Genomic DNA, 20,527 nt, shown 5'->3' with positions numbered 1-20,527 from the left:
GCCCAGAAAACTTGAAAGTTTGATTCAGGATTGTATTATGAGTTTTTCTGAAAAATTTTGTCATAAATATGACGATTCAAATGTTCTCTATATTGGTTTCGAGTATTTTTTTTAGGTTATGAAATGCCACGAACTTGTGAAAATTCTACAGACTGTTTTTTACTTGGAGTGATCCTCAGAACCATCTTCAAAGAGACCAATACCTCGTGGCGAAGGCACTTCGCCTCCAGTTCCACCAATTAATGAAAAGGTGGAAGATAAAAATATTCCTGATCTACAGTATCTAACACTTTGTCTGGATCTTCGAGTCCATCTGAAGAACCTCATTTACTCAAATGATCTTGTTGGAGAATTGGGACTTTCAAAATCTAAGACGCAGTTACTTGGATCAAGGTTGGAGATGATTTGGTAAATTGTAATGATGCTGTAGGGCTTCTTCAAGAAGATTCTAGTAGAAAGACTTTTTATTGATGCTTCATACCTATCTGTACCCGTTGCTCATGGTATAAACACGAAGGAAAGTTATGCAAACCTAGAGGTATTACTCAAACGAGTTTTTTTTCTTCATGTTCTAACACTTTGTCTGGATCTTCGAGTCCATCTGAAGAACCTCATTTACTCAAATGATCTTGTTGGAGAATTGGGACTTTCAAAATCTAAGACGCAGTTACTTGGATCAAGGTTGGAGATGATTTGGTAAATTGTGATGATGCTGTAGGGCTTCTTCAAGAAGATTCTAGTGGAAAGACTTTTTATTGATGCTTCATACATATCTGTACCCGTTGCTCATGGTATAAACACGAAGGAAAGTTATGGAAACCTAGAGGTATTACTCAAACGAGTTTTTTTTCTTCATGTTCTAACACTTTTTCTGGATCTTCGAGTCCATCTGAAGAGCCTCATTTACTCAAATGATCTTGTTGGAGAATTGGGACTTTCAAAATCTAAGACGCAGTTACTTGGATCAAGGTTGGAGATGATTTGGTAAATTGTAATGATGCTGTAGGGCTTCTTCAAGAAGATTCTAGTGGAAAGACTTTTTATTGATGCTTCATACATATCTGTACCCGTTGCTCATGGTATAAACATGAAGGAAAGTTATGGAAACCTAGAGGAGGATACGCAAATTTTGAAGGTTTCTTTGTGATTGGGACAGTCGCGCAAGAGAAAACTTTGTGAAAGCTATGAATAAAGATCGTGCAGGTTTTCTTTATCCAAAAACAAAATTTTCTTGAATCAGAGACGCGAATTTGGAAAAAGGAATTTTTGTAGATCTGCAGATACGTGAGCAAAGCAAAAAAAGAGCTTCAGTGGAAGTTTGTTATTATTTTCTTAAGGATACAGAAGCTGTGAACTACCGACAAATCATTCGGAAGCTTCTTTCTGCTGATAAAGCATTTTTTGGACTCGCATTTTCCTGAAAATCTAGGAAATGGTTAGCAGCAATGCTTACTGGTTTAGATCCGGAAACATTGACCAAAATCAACCAAATTGAGTATCCGGATGATTGTTGTAAGCGAAACGAATAGAAAAGTTTGACACGTACAACAAATCTGACACTGACCTAAAGCTTTTGCGTCAACGGGTCTGCTCAGATTAGAAAAAGATCTGCTTTGAAAGGGACTCGATTTGAATAAAAGAGGACTTCCAGCACTGCTTCGATCAATGGAAAAAACGCATGGAAAGAGTCTAGGGCAGTATATTGAAGGGGGGCATTCGAATATTTTTATAATAAAACCCTTTTTCGTAACCAGTTTCGTTATTTATTAGCCACATCTCGTATTTGAAGTTTGAATTAATAATATTATAAATTCCGTTTATTTCTAGTCCAAAATAACTTTCAGATAAAACAGATTATTGAGATAATGAATTCGGGACGGATTGTCTACCACAGAAATTCACGTGAACAACCGAATATGAATTATAATAAAAGGAAAACTGAAACTATAAATGTCACTGGAACTCCAGCGGAGAATCAGAGCAATTATCATGATAATCAGCCGGATCCGGAGCTTTTAGATCATTACGACAACTTCTATCATACAACTAAAAGTTTGCTGGTGCTTTTCCAGATAATGGGAATTATGCCCATAGAGAGAGAACCTGGTAAAACTATTTATAGGTAAGTGAAGGATTTTGCCGCGTTTAGCGTCGTCCTATTATTAAAATAAATAACACAATTCCTTCCGGAAACGTGGCCCGAAGTACGGAATCTACATCTAGATGGCGATGACTCATCAGAAACATTTTTTGATAGAAAATCGATAATCTGAGCTAGATCTACAAGATGCAAAACCCCAATGATGTTGATGATGTCTTTTTTCAAAGTTTTATCCATTTTGGTAAAGGACAAGCTTATGTTATAGCACGCGGACGGTACTTTTTAACCTTTTTAACACGCTAGTTCCACCTGTATGTTTGTAACTGACTTTTGTCAGTCAAATATTGGTACTCTTCTTCTTTCACAGCCCAAGTAGCATCTATTTGGTATACACAGGGTATACGAATTTCACCCATACAATTAAAAATAGTTTATTTTGAGAAAGTACTTGGTCGCGTCTCGTTTTTGTATTCTAGCTCAAGTATATCTTGAGATGTTAGAAAACGCGTTAATTCTTCAAATTCTAGAAGATAATCCATATGAATTTGGTCATTTGGACGACGTGGTCCAATAGAATGGCCAACTTTGTCACCAGACCTAATACCATTAGATTTTTTTCTGTCTTGCGAGATATCAGAATATCTGAGGTTCTCCCCGGAGCCTGCCTTCCGCCACGGGGACGTTTACTGGAGGCTGTTTCCCATATAATCATTGAGATTTCAGTTGAACTGATTCTTGTCGATGGTAATACTCAGTATTTAGTGTCGTGGAAGTTTGAATTTAATGGAATTGATATAAATTTTTGAATAACATGAGAATTTGTTTATAGATGGACTTCGGCAACAAATATGTGGGCGTATTTCATTTTTGGAGTTGAAACTATATTTGTGAGTATCGTTTTTCGGGAGCGACTCAAGTTGGTACTGTTACCAGGGAAACGTTTCGATGAATACATTTACGCCATCATTTTTTTGAGTATTTTGATACCACATTTCCTATTACCGATCGGAGCTTGGACTAACGGGCATGAGGTAGCCAAATTTAAAAATATGTGGACCAAATTTCAAGTAAGACATTTTTGAAATGTTATGTTTTTGAAGCCCCCCAAACGAGTTAAGATTAACTCCCAAATAAGAAGAAGAAGTCCTAATAATACCTTTTCGAGGGAAGTGACAGGAAGTGACCCCAAGAAGGACGAATAAATCCTAAAATCATTCAAATCTTTATTGATTTTATAATTTGGTTACAGAAACCCTACCAAGAAGTAGAAAAGTGCCAAAAACGACCCTAAATTATGATAAAGTACAAATTTTAGACGAAAATGATCCAAAAAATTATGAATAGCGATCTAACTCTCTCCGATTTGGAAAATTATTGGAAAACATGATTAATAAATGAAATAATTCAACTTTCAATTGAAAAAAGTCAGCAAAAACTAGATAAGAAGTAATTTAGGACGAAAATGACCCCAAAAACACAATATAGTCCTAAAATTGAATTCGATATCTTTTATTTGATATTTTGACTACTCATACTTTGACGAGAAGTGAAATAATTACTGAAGACGACCCTAAAAAATAGTTGAGTACGAATTTACGAGGAAAACTACCCAAAAATTGTCCAAAATAGATCCCAACTTTCTAGATCTTGGGAACTAATGATAAAACATCGTCCACAGGTAAAATATTTCAGCTTCTTATTGAAAATAACCTCAAACAATAGCGAAGAAGTCATTCAGAACAAAAATGACCCCTAGAACGACAATAAACTCCTAAAATCACAAATAATATTCCTAATTTCATAATTTGATTAGAGAAACGACCTAAAAAATAGTGTGATAGGAATTTTGGACAAACTTGACCCAAAAAATACGAAAAAGGTCCTACAATAATTTCCTATTTCTCGGGTCCTGAGAGTTTAAAAAAAACTTCATCACAGGCAAAATTACGACCCCAATAATGGCGGAAAGAAGATTAAGGACCAAATTTACTCCAAGTAAGACAAAATGTCCTAAAATCATAATTTTATTACAGAAGTTTTGTCAAGCGGAAGCGAAATAATTGTGTATCTCGTCAAAAATGATCTAAAAAAATAGTTTGGTAGGAATTTGGGACAAACATGACCAAAACAAATACATAAAACGTCCTAAATCACTTCCAAACTTTATGGTGTTGAGAATTTGAAGCAAAAAATAACGTCAACATCTTTAACAGGTTAAATTTTGACCCCAAATATGGCGGAAGAATAATTTAGTACAAAAATGATCCCAAGAGAGACAAAAAAGTGCTAAAATCGTAAGAGAAAATTTACAAATGGATTTAGAACAAAAATAACCGAAATAAGAACGAAAATCTTCCTAATCACGCACAATCTTTGTCAAAAGTATGAAATCTCCCATCTCGACCCCAACAAATTGTCAAATAGGAATTTAGGACAGACATGAACCAAACAAATACAAAAACTTTCTGGTATTCAAAATTTGAGGAAAAAAGCATCGTGAACATATAAAGTTACGACCCCAAATAAGACGGAGGTAGAATTTGGGACAAAACTGGTCCTGAGCAAGGCAAAAAAGGCCTTGAATCGTCAGGGAAGATTGAAATGTGAATTTAGGACATAATCGCCCAAATAAATAAAAATATCGTCCAAACTTTCTGGTATCAAAAATTTGGGGCAAAAAACCTCGTAAACATATAAAGTTACGACCCCAAATAAGACGGAGGTAGAATTTGGGACAAAACTGGTCCTGAGCAAGGCAAAAAAGGCCTTGAATCGTCAGGGAAGATTGAAATGTGAATTTAGGACATAATCGCCCAAATAAAAAAAAATATCGTCCAAACTTTCTGGTATCAAAAATTTGAGGCAAAAAACCTCGTAAACATATAAAGTTACGACCCCAAATAAGACGGAGGTAGAATTTGGGACAAAACTGGTCCTGAGCAAGGCAAAAAAGGCCTTGAATCGTCAGGGAAGATTGAAATGTGAATTTAGGACATAATCGCCCAAATAAATAAAAATATCGTCCAAACTTTCTGGTATCAAAAATTTGAGGCAAAAAACCTCGTAAACATATAAAGTTACGACCCTAAATAAGACGGAGGTAGAATTTGGGACAAAACTGGTCCTGAGCAAGGCAAAAAAGGCCTTGAATCGTCAGGGAAGATTGAAATGTGAATTTAGGACATAATCGCCCAAATAAAAAAAAATATCGTCCAAACTTTCTGGTATCAAAAATTTGAGGCAAAAAACCTCGTAAACATATAAAGTTACGACCCCAAATAAGACGGAGGTAGAATTTGGGACAAAACTGGTCCTGAGCAAGGCAAAAAAGGCCTTGAATCGTCAGGGAAGATTGAAATGTGAATTTAGGACATAATCGCCCAAATAAATAAAAATATCGTCCAAACTTTCTGGTATCAAAAATTTGAGGCAAAAAACCTCGTAAACATATAAAGTTACGACCCTAAATAAGACGGAGGTAGAATTTGGGACAAAACTGGTCCTGAGCAAGGCAAAAAAGGCCTTGAATCGTCAGGGAAGATTGAAATGTGAATTTAGGACATAATCGCCCAAATAAAAAAAAATATCGTCCAAACTTTCTGGTATCAAAAATTTGAGGCAAAAAACCTCGTAAACATATAAAGTTACGACCCCAAATAAGACGGAGGTAGAATTTGGGACAAAACTGGTCCTGAGCAAGGCAAAAAAGGCCTTGAATCGTCAGGGAAGATTGAAATGTGAATTTAGGACATAATCGCCCAAATAAATAAAAATATCGTCCAAACTTTCTGGTATCAAAAATTTGAGGCAAAAAACCTCGTAAACATATAAAGTTACGACCCTAAATAAGACGGAGGTAGAATTTGGGACAAAACTGGTCCTGAGCAAGGCAAAAAAGGCCTTGAATCGTCAGGGAAGATTGAAATGTGAATTTAGGACATAATCGCCCAAATAAATAAAAATATCGTCCAAACTTTCTGGTATCAAAAATTTGAGGCAAAAAACCTCGTAAACATATAAAGTTACGACCCCAAATAAGACGGAGGTAGAATTTGGGACAAAACTGGTCCTGAGCAAGGCAAAAAAGGCCTTGAATCGTCAGGGAAGATTGAAATGTGAATTTAGGACATAATCGCCCAAATAAATAAAAATATCGTCCAAACTTTCTGGTATCAAAAATTTGAGGCAAAAAACCTCGTAAACATATAAAGTTACGACCCCAAATAAGACGGAGGTAGAATTTGGGACAAAACTGGTCCAGAGCAAGGCAAAAAAGGCCTTGAATCGTCAGGGAAGATTGAAATGTGAATTTAGGACATAATCGCCCAAATAAATAAAAATATCGTCCAAACTTTCTGGTATCAAAAATTTGGGGCAAAAAACCTCGTAAACATATAAAGTTACGACCCCAAATAAGACGGAGGTAGAATTTGGGACAAAACTGGTCCTGAGCAAGGCAAAAAAGGCCTTGAATCGTCAGGGAAGATTGAAATGTGAATTTAGGACATAATCGCCCAAATAAATAAAAATATCGTCCAAACTTTCTGGTATCAAAAATTTGAGGCAAAAAACCTCGTAAACATATAAAGTTACGACCCCAAATAAGACGGAGGTAGAATTTGGGACAAAACTGGTCCTGAGCAAGGCAAAAAAGGCCTTGAATCGTCAGGGAAGATTGAAATGTGAATTTAGGACATAATCGCCCAAATAAATAAAAATATCGTCCAAACTTTCTGGTATCAAAAATTTGGGGCAAAAAACCTCGTAAACATATAAAGTTACGACCCCAAATAAGACGGAGGTAGAATTTGGGACAAAACTGGTCCTGAGCAAGGCAAAAAAGGCCTTGAATCGTCAGGGAAGATTGAAATGTGAATTTAGGACATAATCGCCCAAATAAATAAAAATATCGTCCAAACTTTCTGGTATCAAAAATTTGAGGCAAAAAACCTCGTAAACATATAAAGTTACGACCCCAAATAAGACGGAGGTAGAATTTGGGACAAAACTGGTCCTGAGCAAGGCAAAAAAGGCCTTGAATCGTCAGGGAAGATTGAAATGTGAATTTAGGACATAATCGCCCAAATAAATAAAAATATCGTCCAAACTTTCTGGTATCAAAAATTTGAGGCAAAAAACCTCGTAAACATATAAAGTTACGACCCCAAATAAGACGGAGGTAGAATTTGGGACAAAACTGGTCCTGAGCAAGGCAAAAAAGGCCTTGAATCGTCAGGGAAAATTGAAATGTGAATTTAGGACATAATCGCCCAAATAAATAAAAATATCGTCCAAACTTTCTGGTATCAAAAATTTGAGGCAAAAAACCTCGTAAACATATAAAGTTACGACCCCAAATAAGACGGAGGTAGAATTTGGGACAAAACTGGTCCTGAGCAAGGCAAAAAAGGCCTTGAATCGTCAGGGAAGATTGAAATGTGAATTTAGGACATAATCGCCCAAATAAATAAAAATATCGTCCAAACTTTCTGGTATCAAAAATTTGAGGCAAAAAACCTCGTAAACATATAAAGTTACGACCCCAAATAAGACGGAGGTAGAATTTGGGACAAAACTGGTCCTGAGCAAGGCAAAAAAGGCCTTGAATCGTTAGAGAAGATTGAAATGGGAATTTAGGACATAATCACCCATCAAGTCAGCAAGTAACCCCAAAGTAAATCTCGATTTACCACCCCCAACACCACCTAGTGAAAATATCCGAAAATACTCTTTAATAAGTTAATATTTCACATACAATTCCTTCTTTATCATCAATCTTCTTCTTTTTTTCTTCCAGTATAAATATTTCACAGTTACGAGATCCCCGATAATATTCAACAACCTCACCCTAATCACGTACAGTTTATGCGTTATATCATGGTTGGTGGGTATTTTGATAATGTTGGCTCAATTCTATCTGCAACCGGATATGTTGCTGTGGCACACTTTCGCTTATTACCACATACTAGCCATGTTGAACGGACTTTGTTCCTTGTGGTTCATCAATTGCACCGCCAAAGGCAGAGCCGCTGGTTGGCTATCGGAAAATTTACACAACGCGTTGCAAAGTTCAGATCCCGCCAGCAGATTGGGAGAATATAGAGACTTATGGGTGGATTTATCGCATATGATGCAGCAATTGGGTGAGTAAGTTACTTTAGAATTTTGAAAATTTGATCAACACTAAGAGTAGCTTGAGCAGAATTGAATTCATCCAGGAGCTCTACTCGTTCGAATGGAGGTGAGTAAACCGAAGGAAAATCTCAAGAAGATTACGGATTAATTTGATGGAAGAAGCACGAGGAGAATTGCTGAGGATGTGGAATTATTTGGTAGGGAGCAAAACCCGTGGTTGTTGAAGAATATTCCTCCTCCTAATTCGACGCTTGTTGAAGCGCAAGGAAAAACAAAGAAGTCGAGGAGTTATAAACTATCCACACGCATAAAAGAGCAAGAGAACATAGATTGGGTTCTAGAAGGAGTAGGAAGAAATTGACCCCAATATGTTGGAAAAGACACCCAATTTTCCTGATTCCAGAATTTGGTAACAAAACCTTGTCAAAAAATGGAGTAAATCAAAATTTTCCTAAAAACGATCCCAAAAGGTAGAGGAATAAGAATTTAGGATTAAAATGACCCCAACAAAAACGGAAACCATCTTAAAATCACGTCCAATTTTCCAAATGTTGAAATTTGGTTACATGAACCTAGTCAAGAAGTGGAATAATTCGAAATATTTCTGAAAACGATCCCAAAAAGTAGTGGAATAAGAATTTAGGATGAAAATGACCCTAAAATACGGAAACCGACTTAAAATCACGTCCAATCTTTCAAATGTTGAAATTTGGTTACATGAAACTAGTTAAGAAGTGGAATAATTGAAAATTTTCCTAAAAACGATCCCACAAAGTAGTGGAATGGGAATTTAAGATTAAAATGACCCCAACAAAACGGAAACCGACTTAAAATCACGTCCAATCTTCCAAATATTGAAATTTGTTTACATGAAACTAGTTAAGATGTGGAATAATTCGAAATTTTCCTAAAAACGATCCCACAAAGTAGTGGAATGGGAATTTAAGATTAAAATGACCCCAACAAAACGGAAACCGACTTAAAATCACGTCCAATCTTCCAAATATTGAAATTTGTTTACATGAAACTAGTTAAGATGTGGAATAATTCGAAATTTTCCTAAAAACGATCCCAAAAAGTAGTGGAATGAGAATTTAGGATCAAAATGACCCCAAAAAAACGGAAATCGAATTAAAATCACTTCCAATTTTCCAAATGTTGAAATTTGTTTACATGAAACTAGTTAAGATGTGGAATAATTCGAAATTTTCCTAAAAACGATCCCAAAAAGTAGTGGAATGAGAATTTAGGATCAAAATGACCCCAAAAAAACGGAAATCGAATTAAAATCACGTCCAATTTTCCAAATGTTGAAATTTGGTTAGATGAAACTAGTTAAGAAGTGGAATAATTGAAAATTTTCCTAAAAACGATCCCACAAAGTAGTGGAATGGGAATTTAGGATTAAAATGACCCCAACAAAAATGGAAAGCATCTTAAAATCACGTCCAATTTTCCAAATGTTGAAATTTGGTTACATGAAACTAGTTAAGAAGTGAAATATTGAAAATCTTCCTGAAAACGATCCCGAAAAGTAGGGGAATAAGAATTTAGGATTAAAATGACCCCAAAAAAACGGAAACCGACTTAAAATCACGTCCAATCTTCCAAATATTGAAATTTGTTTACATGAAACTAGTTAAGATGTGGAATAATTCGAAATTTTCCTAAAAACGATCCCAAAAAGTAGTGGAATGAGAATTTAGGATCAAAATGACCCCAAAAAAACGGAAATCGAATTAAAATCACGTCCAATTTTCCAAATGTTGAAATTTGGTTAGATGAAACTAGTTAAGAAGTGGAATAATTCGAAATTTTCTTAAAAACGATCCCAAAAAGTAGTGGAATGAGAATTTAGGATCAAAATGACCCCCAAAAAACGGAAACCATCTTAAAATCACGTCCAATCTTACAAACGTTGAAGTTTGGTTACATTAAACTAGTCAAGAATTGAAATAAATGAGATTTTCGTTAAACATGCTCATATAAATAGTGGAATTAGAATTTAGGACAAAAAAGACCTCAAGAAATACGAAAAGATTCTAAAAATTGTTGAAGAAACGTTGTCAAAAAGTGAAATTATTGAGAATCTCGCCAAAAACAAGAATAAAAAAGTAGCTTCATAATAATTTTGGATACAAATGATCCCAAGAAATACAAAACAATCTAAGAATCACGATAAATCTTCCAAATTCTAGAATAAGTGCGAACATCACCAAAAACAACTCTAAAAATGAAGTAAAATGAGAATTTGGGACAGAAAGACCCCAAACAATAAGAAAACTGGCAAAAATCTCGATTAACTAGTGGCATAAATCTAGTTAAAACCGACCCCAAGAAGTAAAAATAAAATGAGAATTAAGGACAAAAGAGTCCAAGAATCACCTTCAACCTGCCAACTTATGAAATTTGATTACAGAAAACTAGTCAAAAAGTCAGAATATCTCGCTCAATAGCCGCCAAGATACAGTGGGATGAGAGTTTAGGACAACAAAGATCCAAAAAATACGAAAAAACGCCCCAAAAACTCGCTTAATCTTCCTGAATTTGGAATTTGTTACAGAAACTTTATCAACAATCGAAAGTATCGAAAATATTGTCAAAACTATCCCTACAATGTGGTGGAATGAGAATTTAGGATAAAAATGACCCAAAAACTACCAAAAACGTCCTAAAATCACATTCAACCTTCAATGTTTTGGAATTTGGTTATACAAACTTTAGCAAGAAGTAAACTGAGTGTAAATATCGCCAAAAACATAGTAAAATGAGAATTTGGGACCAAAAGGACCCTAAAGATATCAAAAACATCTTAAAATCACTCCCAATCTTCAATGTTATTAGAGATGGACATAACCTAGTCAAATGAGTGAGAATCTTGCCAATAACAACCCCAAAATAATAGTGAAATGAGAGCTTAGGACAAAAATGACGCCAAGAAATACGAAAACATCCTAAATAATGCTTAATATTCCAAATTCTAAAATTTCCTTAGAGAAATTCACTAAAGAAGTGAAACAAGTAAAAATTTCAACAAAAGTGATCCTAACAAATAGTGGGATAGGGATTTAGGACCATAATGACCCAAATAAAAACCAAAACAATCTTCCTGATTTCAGAAATTGGTGAAAAACAGGTAAACTAATCACAGAAAAATATACGACACAAATGAATCCTATGAAAACAAAAAGGGCCCAAAAATCATACCAAATCATCCTGATCCTAAAATTTAGTAAAAAAAAAACGAAATAGTTTATCAAAAACACCAAATTTGATACGAAAATAAAATGAGTGGAGAATGAGAAGTTTCCCTATCATAGACAACAAGAAAGGAGTCTGACTTTAAGCTTTGAATACGCGTTGATCACGCGTGCCGCCAATTTTAGCAACTATCAGCCAACAACGAAGTAAAAAACATTTTTCTGGGTTTTTTTTCAAGTTATCTTCATTAATCGAACTGATAATAATCAAAACTACGTTCAATTGTACTTGCAGGTAAAGCCTACAGCGGTATGTACGCAGTTTACTGTATTCTGATACTTCTTACTACAGTTGTAGCAGCGTACGGTTGCCTCACCGAAATTCTAGACCACGGATTATCCACGAAAGAAGCCGGACTGTTTTTGATAGCCTTTTATTGCATGACTTTGTTATATATTATATGTAACGAAGCCCATCAACTGACTCACAAAATGGGGTCTGAGTTTAGAGAGAGATTACTAAACGTCAATTTAGGTGAGTTTGATCATTGGATATAAAAAATGATCCGTTACAACGGTTGTCTGTTGGTGACAGGTGCCGTGGACCAGAAAACACGCCAAGAAGTCAACATGTTTCTAACAGCCATCGACAAGAATCCTCCTGTAATGAATCTAAACGGTTACGCTAATGTCAACAGGAAACTTATTACATCGGTTAGTAATAAATGAATTGATTCATTGAAGTGAATCTATGAGATTCCTACATTTTCATTAAACAATGAATCTATCACCGAATCTATAAAGCAAAACATCAGAGAATCCATGGATTGATGAATCTAATAATTAATAAATCACTTAATCAATTAATGGAACAATGATTCTTTGAATCCTTGAATCTATCGAAAAGGAATCTATCAATTAATAAATCTATGATTCAATTAACGAATCAATTAAAGATTCTAATTGTTAATATATGTTTAAATAATTGGACAATGCATCTATTAATTGATGAATCTACGAATTAATAAATTAATGAATCTGCGAAATGATAAATGATTCTCTAAATCAGCATCGATGAATCTATAAGGTGTTGAATTGATAAATCTATGACTAATTTAAGGAATGTATGAATCAATAATCAATACACCTATTAATTAGAAATCAATAGATTAATGAATTTGTGAAATAATGATTCAATAAATCAGTGGACCATAAAGAAAAAGAATCAGTAAATATATGGAGTCAGTTAATTAAAGAATCTATGAACTAACGGCTATATGAAATAGTGAATCAATTAATATTTGAATTAATTCATTCAATTAAATGAAGAATTTATTAATTAACGATTCAATGGAACAATGTATTAATAAATCCATGCATTAATAGACGTATCAATTGAAGAGTTCATGAATTAATATATCTAAAAATCTATGATGAATCGATCCATAAATTCATGAATTTAGTAAATCGAGAGATCAATGAAAGTATGAGTTTATGGATTTTTAAACAATGAATCAATGAATCTTTGAATTAATGAGTTAATGAATCTATGAAATAAAATGGATTGATGAATCAATGAATCAATTTAATTATTTGTATAATAAAACAATAGATCAATAATCATATTAATGGATTGATGGATCAATGTATGATTCTATGAGTCAATTATCTATCTACGAATTAATGAATCTACGGAGTGATGAAGAAATATTTTAATAAAACAATTGATAAATCAATGGGTGAATGATTGAATTCATGGATTTGTAAATTAATAATTCTATGTGTGGATTTATTAAATAAGGAATCTAGATGTGTTTGAAACAATGAATCTCTAAGGAACAAAGAACCTATGAAACAATGATAAATGAATCTGTGGCACTATGAATTGACTATGAAGAATGGAATCTTTAAAATAACGAGAGTGAGAAATACTGAATCTATGAATATATTGATGAATCTATGGCTTAATGATCTAGTTCATCAACTAATTTATGAAACAATGGATTATTAAGACAATCAATTATTGAATAAACAGAATGAATCTATAATTTGCAGAGTCCATGAATTAATGATCAACTGTGTTATGGATCAATGAATCTATGGATTATTGAAATATATAGATAAAACAATAAATAATGATTCTATAAATGTATAAATTGATTCAATTAATCAACGAATTCATGAAATATTGAATATTTCTTGATGGATAATGAATCGCAGAATCAATTAATTAATTTATATGCGAATCAATGAATTAATTAATTAATCAATAGATGATTGAATTTATGATTTGATGAAGCTACAAATCTATGAATTCTTGAATTTATGAGGCGATAAATAAAAAAATCCATCATTCTATGAATCTGTGTACAAATGGATCAATGAATCTTTAAAGTGATGTGAATCTATGATACTGTGAATCTTTAATTTTGGGAATTAATAAATGTAAGAGTTGGTTAAGTAATGAATCAATCACTTTGTGAATTTTCAAGAAAACGAATCTACATATTAATAAATCAATGAATTGATGAATAAATTATTCATTGAAATTAATGAATCTATCGATTAATAAATCTGCGAATTCATTAATATATAGAAGGATAAATGGAATAACAAATCAATGAATCTATAAATCAATGGATGAATGAATGAATAAATAATGAATCAGTTTTTCGACACTTTTTCCATAATGTCACAAAATTTCAACCCCTGTAATGATTGAGGTTCTCATATTATGATTTAAGATGAAGATAGAGATAGACTCTATGTTATTGGGTAAAATAAGGACATTTTCCTGTGGGATATGACATAATTGAATTCATCAGGTTAGAATAATAATCGCAGGTAACGTGTAATATCGACGAGGTGGGGTTTAGATCTTCGTACGCCTTCGCTAGAAACCGTAAGGGGAAAAGGAAAGTTTCCTCTCAGATTTCGAGTCCATAATTAATCTAGAGGGTGGAAATGGTGCTTCTGATAATAAATTTGTTTGATTGGATGGAGCAAATCACGTATCGGTCACTTACTTAGACGAGCCTTAATTGAGGTTATGTCAATAATAACATAATCGGTGTTATTAGGGCCGAACTTTCACTTGCATTGACGGTATTTTAATTTTTTTCAGGCCGTAACATCAATGGCTACTTATTTGGTGATGCTCATGCAATTTCGTTTGTCATTGATGCGAAACGCCGCTATTGCAACAAGAAGAAATGTGACCTCTCCATCGGAAGTGAGTTCTTAATAACCTAAAAATGTCACGTCACCAAAAACCAACCAATAATCGATTAGTACTGCTTAATAATTTGATATTGTAGACAGTATTTCATGTAATTCATAACAAAATATGTGAATAAACAAATATCCGATATAATAGTTGATATACAGGGTGAAAAATGGAAAGCTGTCTAAAATATATGCGTTTATTTAATCCCCTACTCCACCGTATGAGGCTGTGCCCATAGAACATACCAAAAAGAAGGTCAATGTAAATTTCGGCAACACAAATTCAGTTCTGTCATCTACCAATCGTGATGCTAGTGTAATAAAAATGTGTCATTACTGTCAATGTCAATTTGTCATCGATCCATTTCTGAATTTCCGCCACATTTCGGTACACAGGTAGGTGATATTATCAAAATTGTCATTTATAATCGTGATTTCTTGTTAAATTTGATATTGTTGAGAATTTATTTTAGATACAGTTAGAGCCCTTGATGTAGATACTTGTCTGATTGAACGTCGAAACGGTATCATACAAGTTAAAATTTGTTTATTATTTTTAAAATGTGAATTATTCTTCGTTGTTTATGATTGTAGTTTAGTCCTACTATTTTTTTGGAATAAAGCCACACAGGTCTACATTTTTTGACACTTTTAAAATTAATTTGAACAATACTTTTCGCGCCACACCCTGTATATACTGTGGAAAAATATTGAATTTGTGTACAGTTTTGTATGAAAATGTTTAATTCGTATCTATTCGTAAGAAAATCGAAGGGAAGTATAAGTTTTACGAGATATTTCGAGTTTTTTAATTTCGAAAAAATACTAGCGATATTGTATTGTATAGCGATATATCCATTTAAACAAGAATAGTAACATGAAATCATGATAAATGAACAACAAAAACTCGCTCTTTAATTACATGTATGCAATTTATCGATATTTTATACAGGGCGTTTCAAACTTATCCTCCAACATGCAAAATTTCAATAATAATTAAATGTATGCTTTACCACTTTTAATCGAAACTTTTCGCGCCACACCCTGTATATACTGTAAAAAAATATGATTGAGTTTGTGTAAGTTTTGTATAAAACTATTTAATTCGTATCTATTCGTAAGAAAATCGAAGGGAGGTATAAGTTTATAATGAATATCATGGTACAAAAGGACGGACGTAAAATATATTTTCGAAGTAGTGGGCGTTTCCGAGGACTTAATAGAGCCGTATCAATTCGATTTGATTTATTGAAGCCACCCACGATATTGATTAACTGTATAACAAGAATACCAATTGAATAATTAATTGTTTCAAGTTTGTATAGAATACATTCTACAACAAACACATTATATGATTATTCTTAACGATATCTACATTTATAGGTTATGTATTATGACCGATTCAATGGTTAAAATTGAAGAACGGATTCTATATTGAACGTATATTGTATGCATTTGGTCAATTTCCAGTATATTTCTAAGAAACGGTCATATATATTAGGGTGGTTCTAAAAAATGGTATTTTTTGCGACTGTCATTTTAATAAACAAATAGTTATTTCTCGTTAAGCAATGTCATTTTAAAAAAAGTGTCAGTTGTCATTAGAGACTGTCATTTTGATAAACAAACAGTTATTTGTCGTTAAACGATGTCATTTAAAAAAAACTGTCAGTTATCATTAGAGACTGTCATTTTGATAAACAAACAGTTATTTGTCGTTAAACGATGTCATATTGAAAAAACTGTCAGTTGTCATTAGAGACTGTCATTTTAACAAACAAACAGTTTATTGTCGTTGAACGATGTCATTTAAAAAAAACTGTCAGTTGTCATTAGAAAATGCCATTTTGATAAAGAAACTGTTTATTGTCGTTAAACGATGTCATTTTAAAAAAAACTGTCAGTTGTCATTAGAAACTGTCATTTTGATAAACAAATAGTTATTTCTCGTTAAGAAATGTCATTTTAAAAAAAGTGTCAGTTGTCATTAGAAACTGTCATTTTGATGAACAAACAGTTATTTGTCGTTAAGCAATGTCATTTAAAAAAAACTGTCAGTTGTCATTAGAAACTGTCATTTTGATGAACAAACAGTTTATTGTTGTTAAGCATTGTTATTTAAAAAAAACTGTCAGTTGTCATTAGAGACTGTCATTTTGATGAACAAACAGTTTATTGTCGTTAAACGATTTCATTTTAAAAAAAACTGTCAGTTGTCATTAGAAACTGTCATTTTGATAAACAAATAGTTATTTCTCGTTAAGCAATGTCATTTTAAAAAAAGTGTCAGTTGTCATTAGAGACTGTCATTTTGATAAACAAACAGTTTATTGTCGTTAAACGATGTCATATTGAAAAAACTGTCAGTTGTCATTAGAGACTGTCAATTTAACAAACAAACAGTTTATTGTCGTTAAACGATGTCATTTAAAAAAAACTGTCAGTTGTCATTAGAAAATGCCATTTTGATAAAGAAACTGTTTATTGTCGTTAAACGATGTCATTTTAAAAAAAGTGTCAGTTGTCATTAGAAACTGTCATTTTGATAAACAAATAGTTATTTCTCGTTAAGAAATGTCATTTTAAAAAAAGTGTCAGTTGTCATTAGAGACTGTCAATTTGATAAACAAACAGTTATTTGTCGTTAATCAATGTCATTTTAAAAAAACTGTCAGTTGTCATTAGAGACTGTCATTTTGATGAACAAACAGTTTATTGTCGTTAAGCATTGTTATTTTAAAAAAACTGTCAGTTGTCATTAGAAACTGTCATTTTGATAAACAAATAGTTATTTCTCGTTAAGCAATGTCATTTTAAAAAAAGTGTCAGTTGTCATTAGAGACTGTCATTTTGATAAACAAACAGTTATTTGTCGTTAAACGATGTCATTTAAAAAAAACTGTCAGTTATCATTAGAGACTGTCATTTTGATAAACAAACAGTTATTTGTCGTTAAACGATGTCATATTGAAAAAACTGTCAGTTGTCATTAGAGACTGTCATTTTAACAAACAAACAGTTTATTGTCGTTGAACGATGTCATTTAAAAAAAACTGTCAGTTGTCATTAGAAAATGCCATTTTGATAAAGAAACTGTTTATTGTCGTTAAACGATGTCATTTTAAAAAAAACTGTCAGTTGTCATTAGAAACTGCCATTTTGATAAACCAACAGTTATTTCTCGTTAAGCAATGTCATTTTAAAAAAAGTGTCAGTTGTCATTAGAAACTGTCATTTTGATAAACAAATAGTTATTTCTCGTTAAGAAATGTCATTTTAAAAAAAGTGTCAGTTGTCATTAGAAACTGTCATTTTGATGAACAAACAGTTATTTGTCGTTAAGCAATGTCATTTAAAAAAAACTGTCAGTTGTCATTAGAAACTGTCATTTTGATGAACAAACAGTTTATTGTCGTTAAGCATTGTTATTTAAAAAAAACTGTCAGTTGTCATTAGAGACTGTCATTTTGATGAACAAACAGTTTATTGTCGTTAAGCATTGTTATTTAAAAAAACTGTCAGTTGTCATTAGAGACTGTCATTTTGATGAACAAACAGTTTATTGTCGTTAAGCATTGTTATTTTAAAAAAACTGTCAGTTGTCATTAGAAACTGCCATTTTGATAAATAAACAGTTTATTGTCGTTAAACGATTTCATGTAAAAAAAAACTGTCAGTTGTCATTAGAGACTGTAATTTTTATAAACAATCGCTAAGCAATGTCATTTTCAAAAACAACCTAAGTCGTTATTACATTAGGAAAATATTTAACATAACTTTTTGCTGGTTTTCTCATCTATTTTAAATCAAAAATCATTCTTCTATCAAATTTCTCGTAATCGACATATGGAGAAAATAAATGCAATTAGGCCTCGTCTATGACGTTCGTAAGTCTAATTGACGTTGATGATTTGCTATATCGAATCATTTATCTAGTTCTAACTCAAATGGGTCAGTTACTTGGTGACCTTCAAGAGTGTTAATAAATTCGCGGAAAATTTAGAGGGTCAATATTTCTTCAATTGATTTTAATCAGATGAAATCAATGCTTGTCTTTTATTAAATCCTATACACAATTTTGTAAATCATACTTTTGTCTGGTTCAAAATATCACAATCAGTTTAAGAAGCTAATTATACTTATAATTATGATTATTTTTCGTAAGATTTTCCATCAAAATCTGTTTAAAATACGAGGATCGCTACTAAAGTTTGACAAGAAGTTTGACATTTTTAATGTCCAAAAATGGAATTAAAACGCTAATATTTCCTTACGATGACTATTCGTATGAAATTTCAATGCAATGTTGCCAGTAGTTGCGGTAAAATATTAAAAAACGTGACTTTTTTGTTTTCTATCTATTTTAGAGACCCTTGTATACACAGTCAAATCCTTATAATATGCTTTGCATACACGTTACGAATGAAATACTCAGACATGGATTTTTTCTATTCGCAAGACTGAATTGTTTCAATAAAAGAACGCACACCTTTCTATCGGAGGCGCCACATGTCGCTTAGGAAACTCCCGGTCGTACGCCTCACGGCTTCCCAATGCTAAAGGTCGCGAATCCGATAACCCCAGAGGCGAATGGAGTAAACGAAACGATGAAATGTCAGCGGAAACCCATCCCTACGTCCGATGATCTAACATTTTCTAGGCTGGTATCAGCCAGTCAATCATTTCAAATTGGTTAGCTGGTCGTTCAACTTTCGAAATAGTTATGTCACATATTATGCTGATCTACTCTCAGTATATTCAACGATTCGATTATTTGTTGCTTTTTCTTTGGGAATATACGAGGCATGATCAAAAAAATCGATGAACCAATTGTGTATCTTTTCTTATTGTATGTATTGCGTATCTATTCTTTATTCTCAATACTTTTTGAACATGCTTAGGATCGTTCTCATGCTGGAAAAAAAATTTTCTACCAATTAGGCGCTGGCCTTCGCTCTAATATTTGTTAGATTCCTTTCTTCAATTTTACTTCTATTTTCACCAGGCTTTCAGTCGTTTTGCCTTCAAAATACACTCGAAACATCACCGATGCCTTACCGTGATTTATAGTCAAGTTTACATATCCATTCTTCTTTTGAACTGCGAACCAGGACCCTTCTTTTAGATCTAAATACCTCAAACTTTTAACTCATCATTCCATACAGTCTTCCCCACTCTTCATGCCTCCAATTTCCATATTTTTCTCAATCAGGCGCTGGTAATCGCTTACTATATTTGTTAGACTCCTTTCTCCAATATTGCTTCAGTTTTCTCCAGGTTTTCACTCTCTCTGCTTCCAAAATACAGTCAAAACATCACCAATACTCTGCCGTGATTTATAGTCAAGTTTACATATCCATTCTTCTTTTGAACTGCGAACCAGGACCCTTCTTTTAGATCTAAATACCTCAAACTTTTAACTCATCATTCCATACAGTCTTCCCCACTCTTCATGCCTCCAATTTCCATATTTTTCTCAATCAGGCGCTGGTAATCGCTTACTATATTTGTTAGACTCCTTTCTCCAATATTGCTTCAGTTTTCTCCAGGTTTTCACTCTCTCTGCTTCCAAAATACAGTCAAAACATCACCAATACTCTGCCGTGATTTATAGTCAAGTTTACATATCCATTCTTCTTTTGAACTGCGAACCAGGACCCTTCTTTTAGATCTAAATACCTCAAACTTTTAACTCATCATTCCATACAGTGTTTCCCACTCTTCATGGGTCCAATTTCCATATTTTTGTCAATCAGGCGCTGGCAATCGCTTACTATATTTGTTAGACTCCTTTCTCCAATATTGCTTCAGTTTTCACCAGGTCTTCAGTCTCTCTGCTTCCAAAATACAGTCAAAACATCACCAA

The 20,527-nt window shown here is 33.0% G+C and overlaps 2 protein-coding genes across 3 annotated transcripts in view; one reads left to right on the top strand and one right to left on the bottom strand.

Moving 5' to 3' along the window:
- LOC130442934 (thrombospondin type-1 domain-containing protein 4) overlaps positions 1-20,527 on the bottom strand; it is a 258,268-nt gene that overhangs the window by 187,878 nt on the left and 49,863 nt on the right. The window lies entirely within an intron of this gene.
- LOC130442922 (gustatory and odorant receptor 22-like) lies at positions 1,771-19,306 on the top strand. The gene is made up of 7 exons (XM_056777331.1): positions 1,771-2,122; positions 2,931-3,168; positions 7,899-8,244; positions 11,732-11,971; positions 12,032-12,150; positions 14,561-14,668; positions 19,142-19,306. Exons 1-7 carry the CDS (start codon positions 1,866-1,868, stop codon positions 19,304-19,306), a joined length of 1,473 nt encoding a protein of 490 aa, XP_056633309.1. The 5' UTR covers positions 1,771-1,865.

This window comes from Diorhabda sublineata, chromosome 4 (assembly GCF_026230105.1).
Source record: "Diorhabda sublineata isolate icDioSubl1.1 chromosome 4, icDioSubl1.1, whole genome shotgun sequence".
NCBI lineage: Eukaryota > Metazoa > Arthropoda > Insecta > Coleoptera > Chrysomelidae > Diorhabda > Diorhabda sublineata.
The sequence above is the reverse complement of the archived record's forward strand: the minus strand, read 5'-3'. Positions and strand labels throughout refer to the sequence as shown.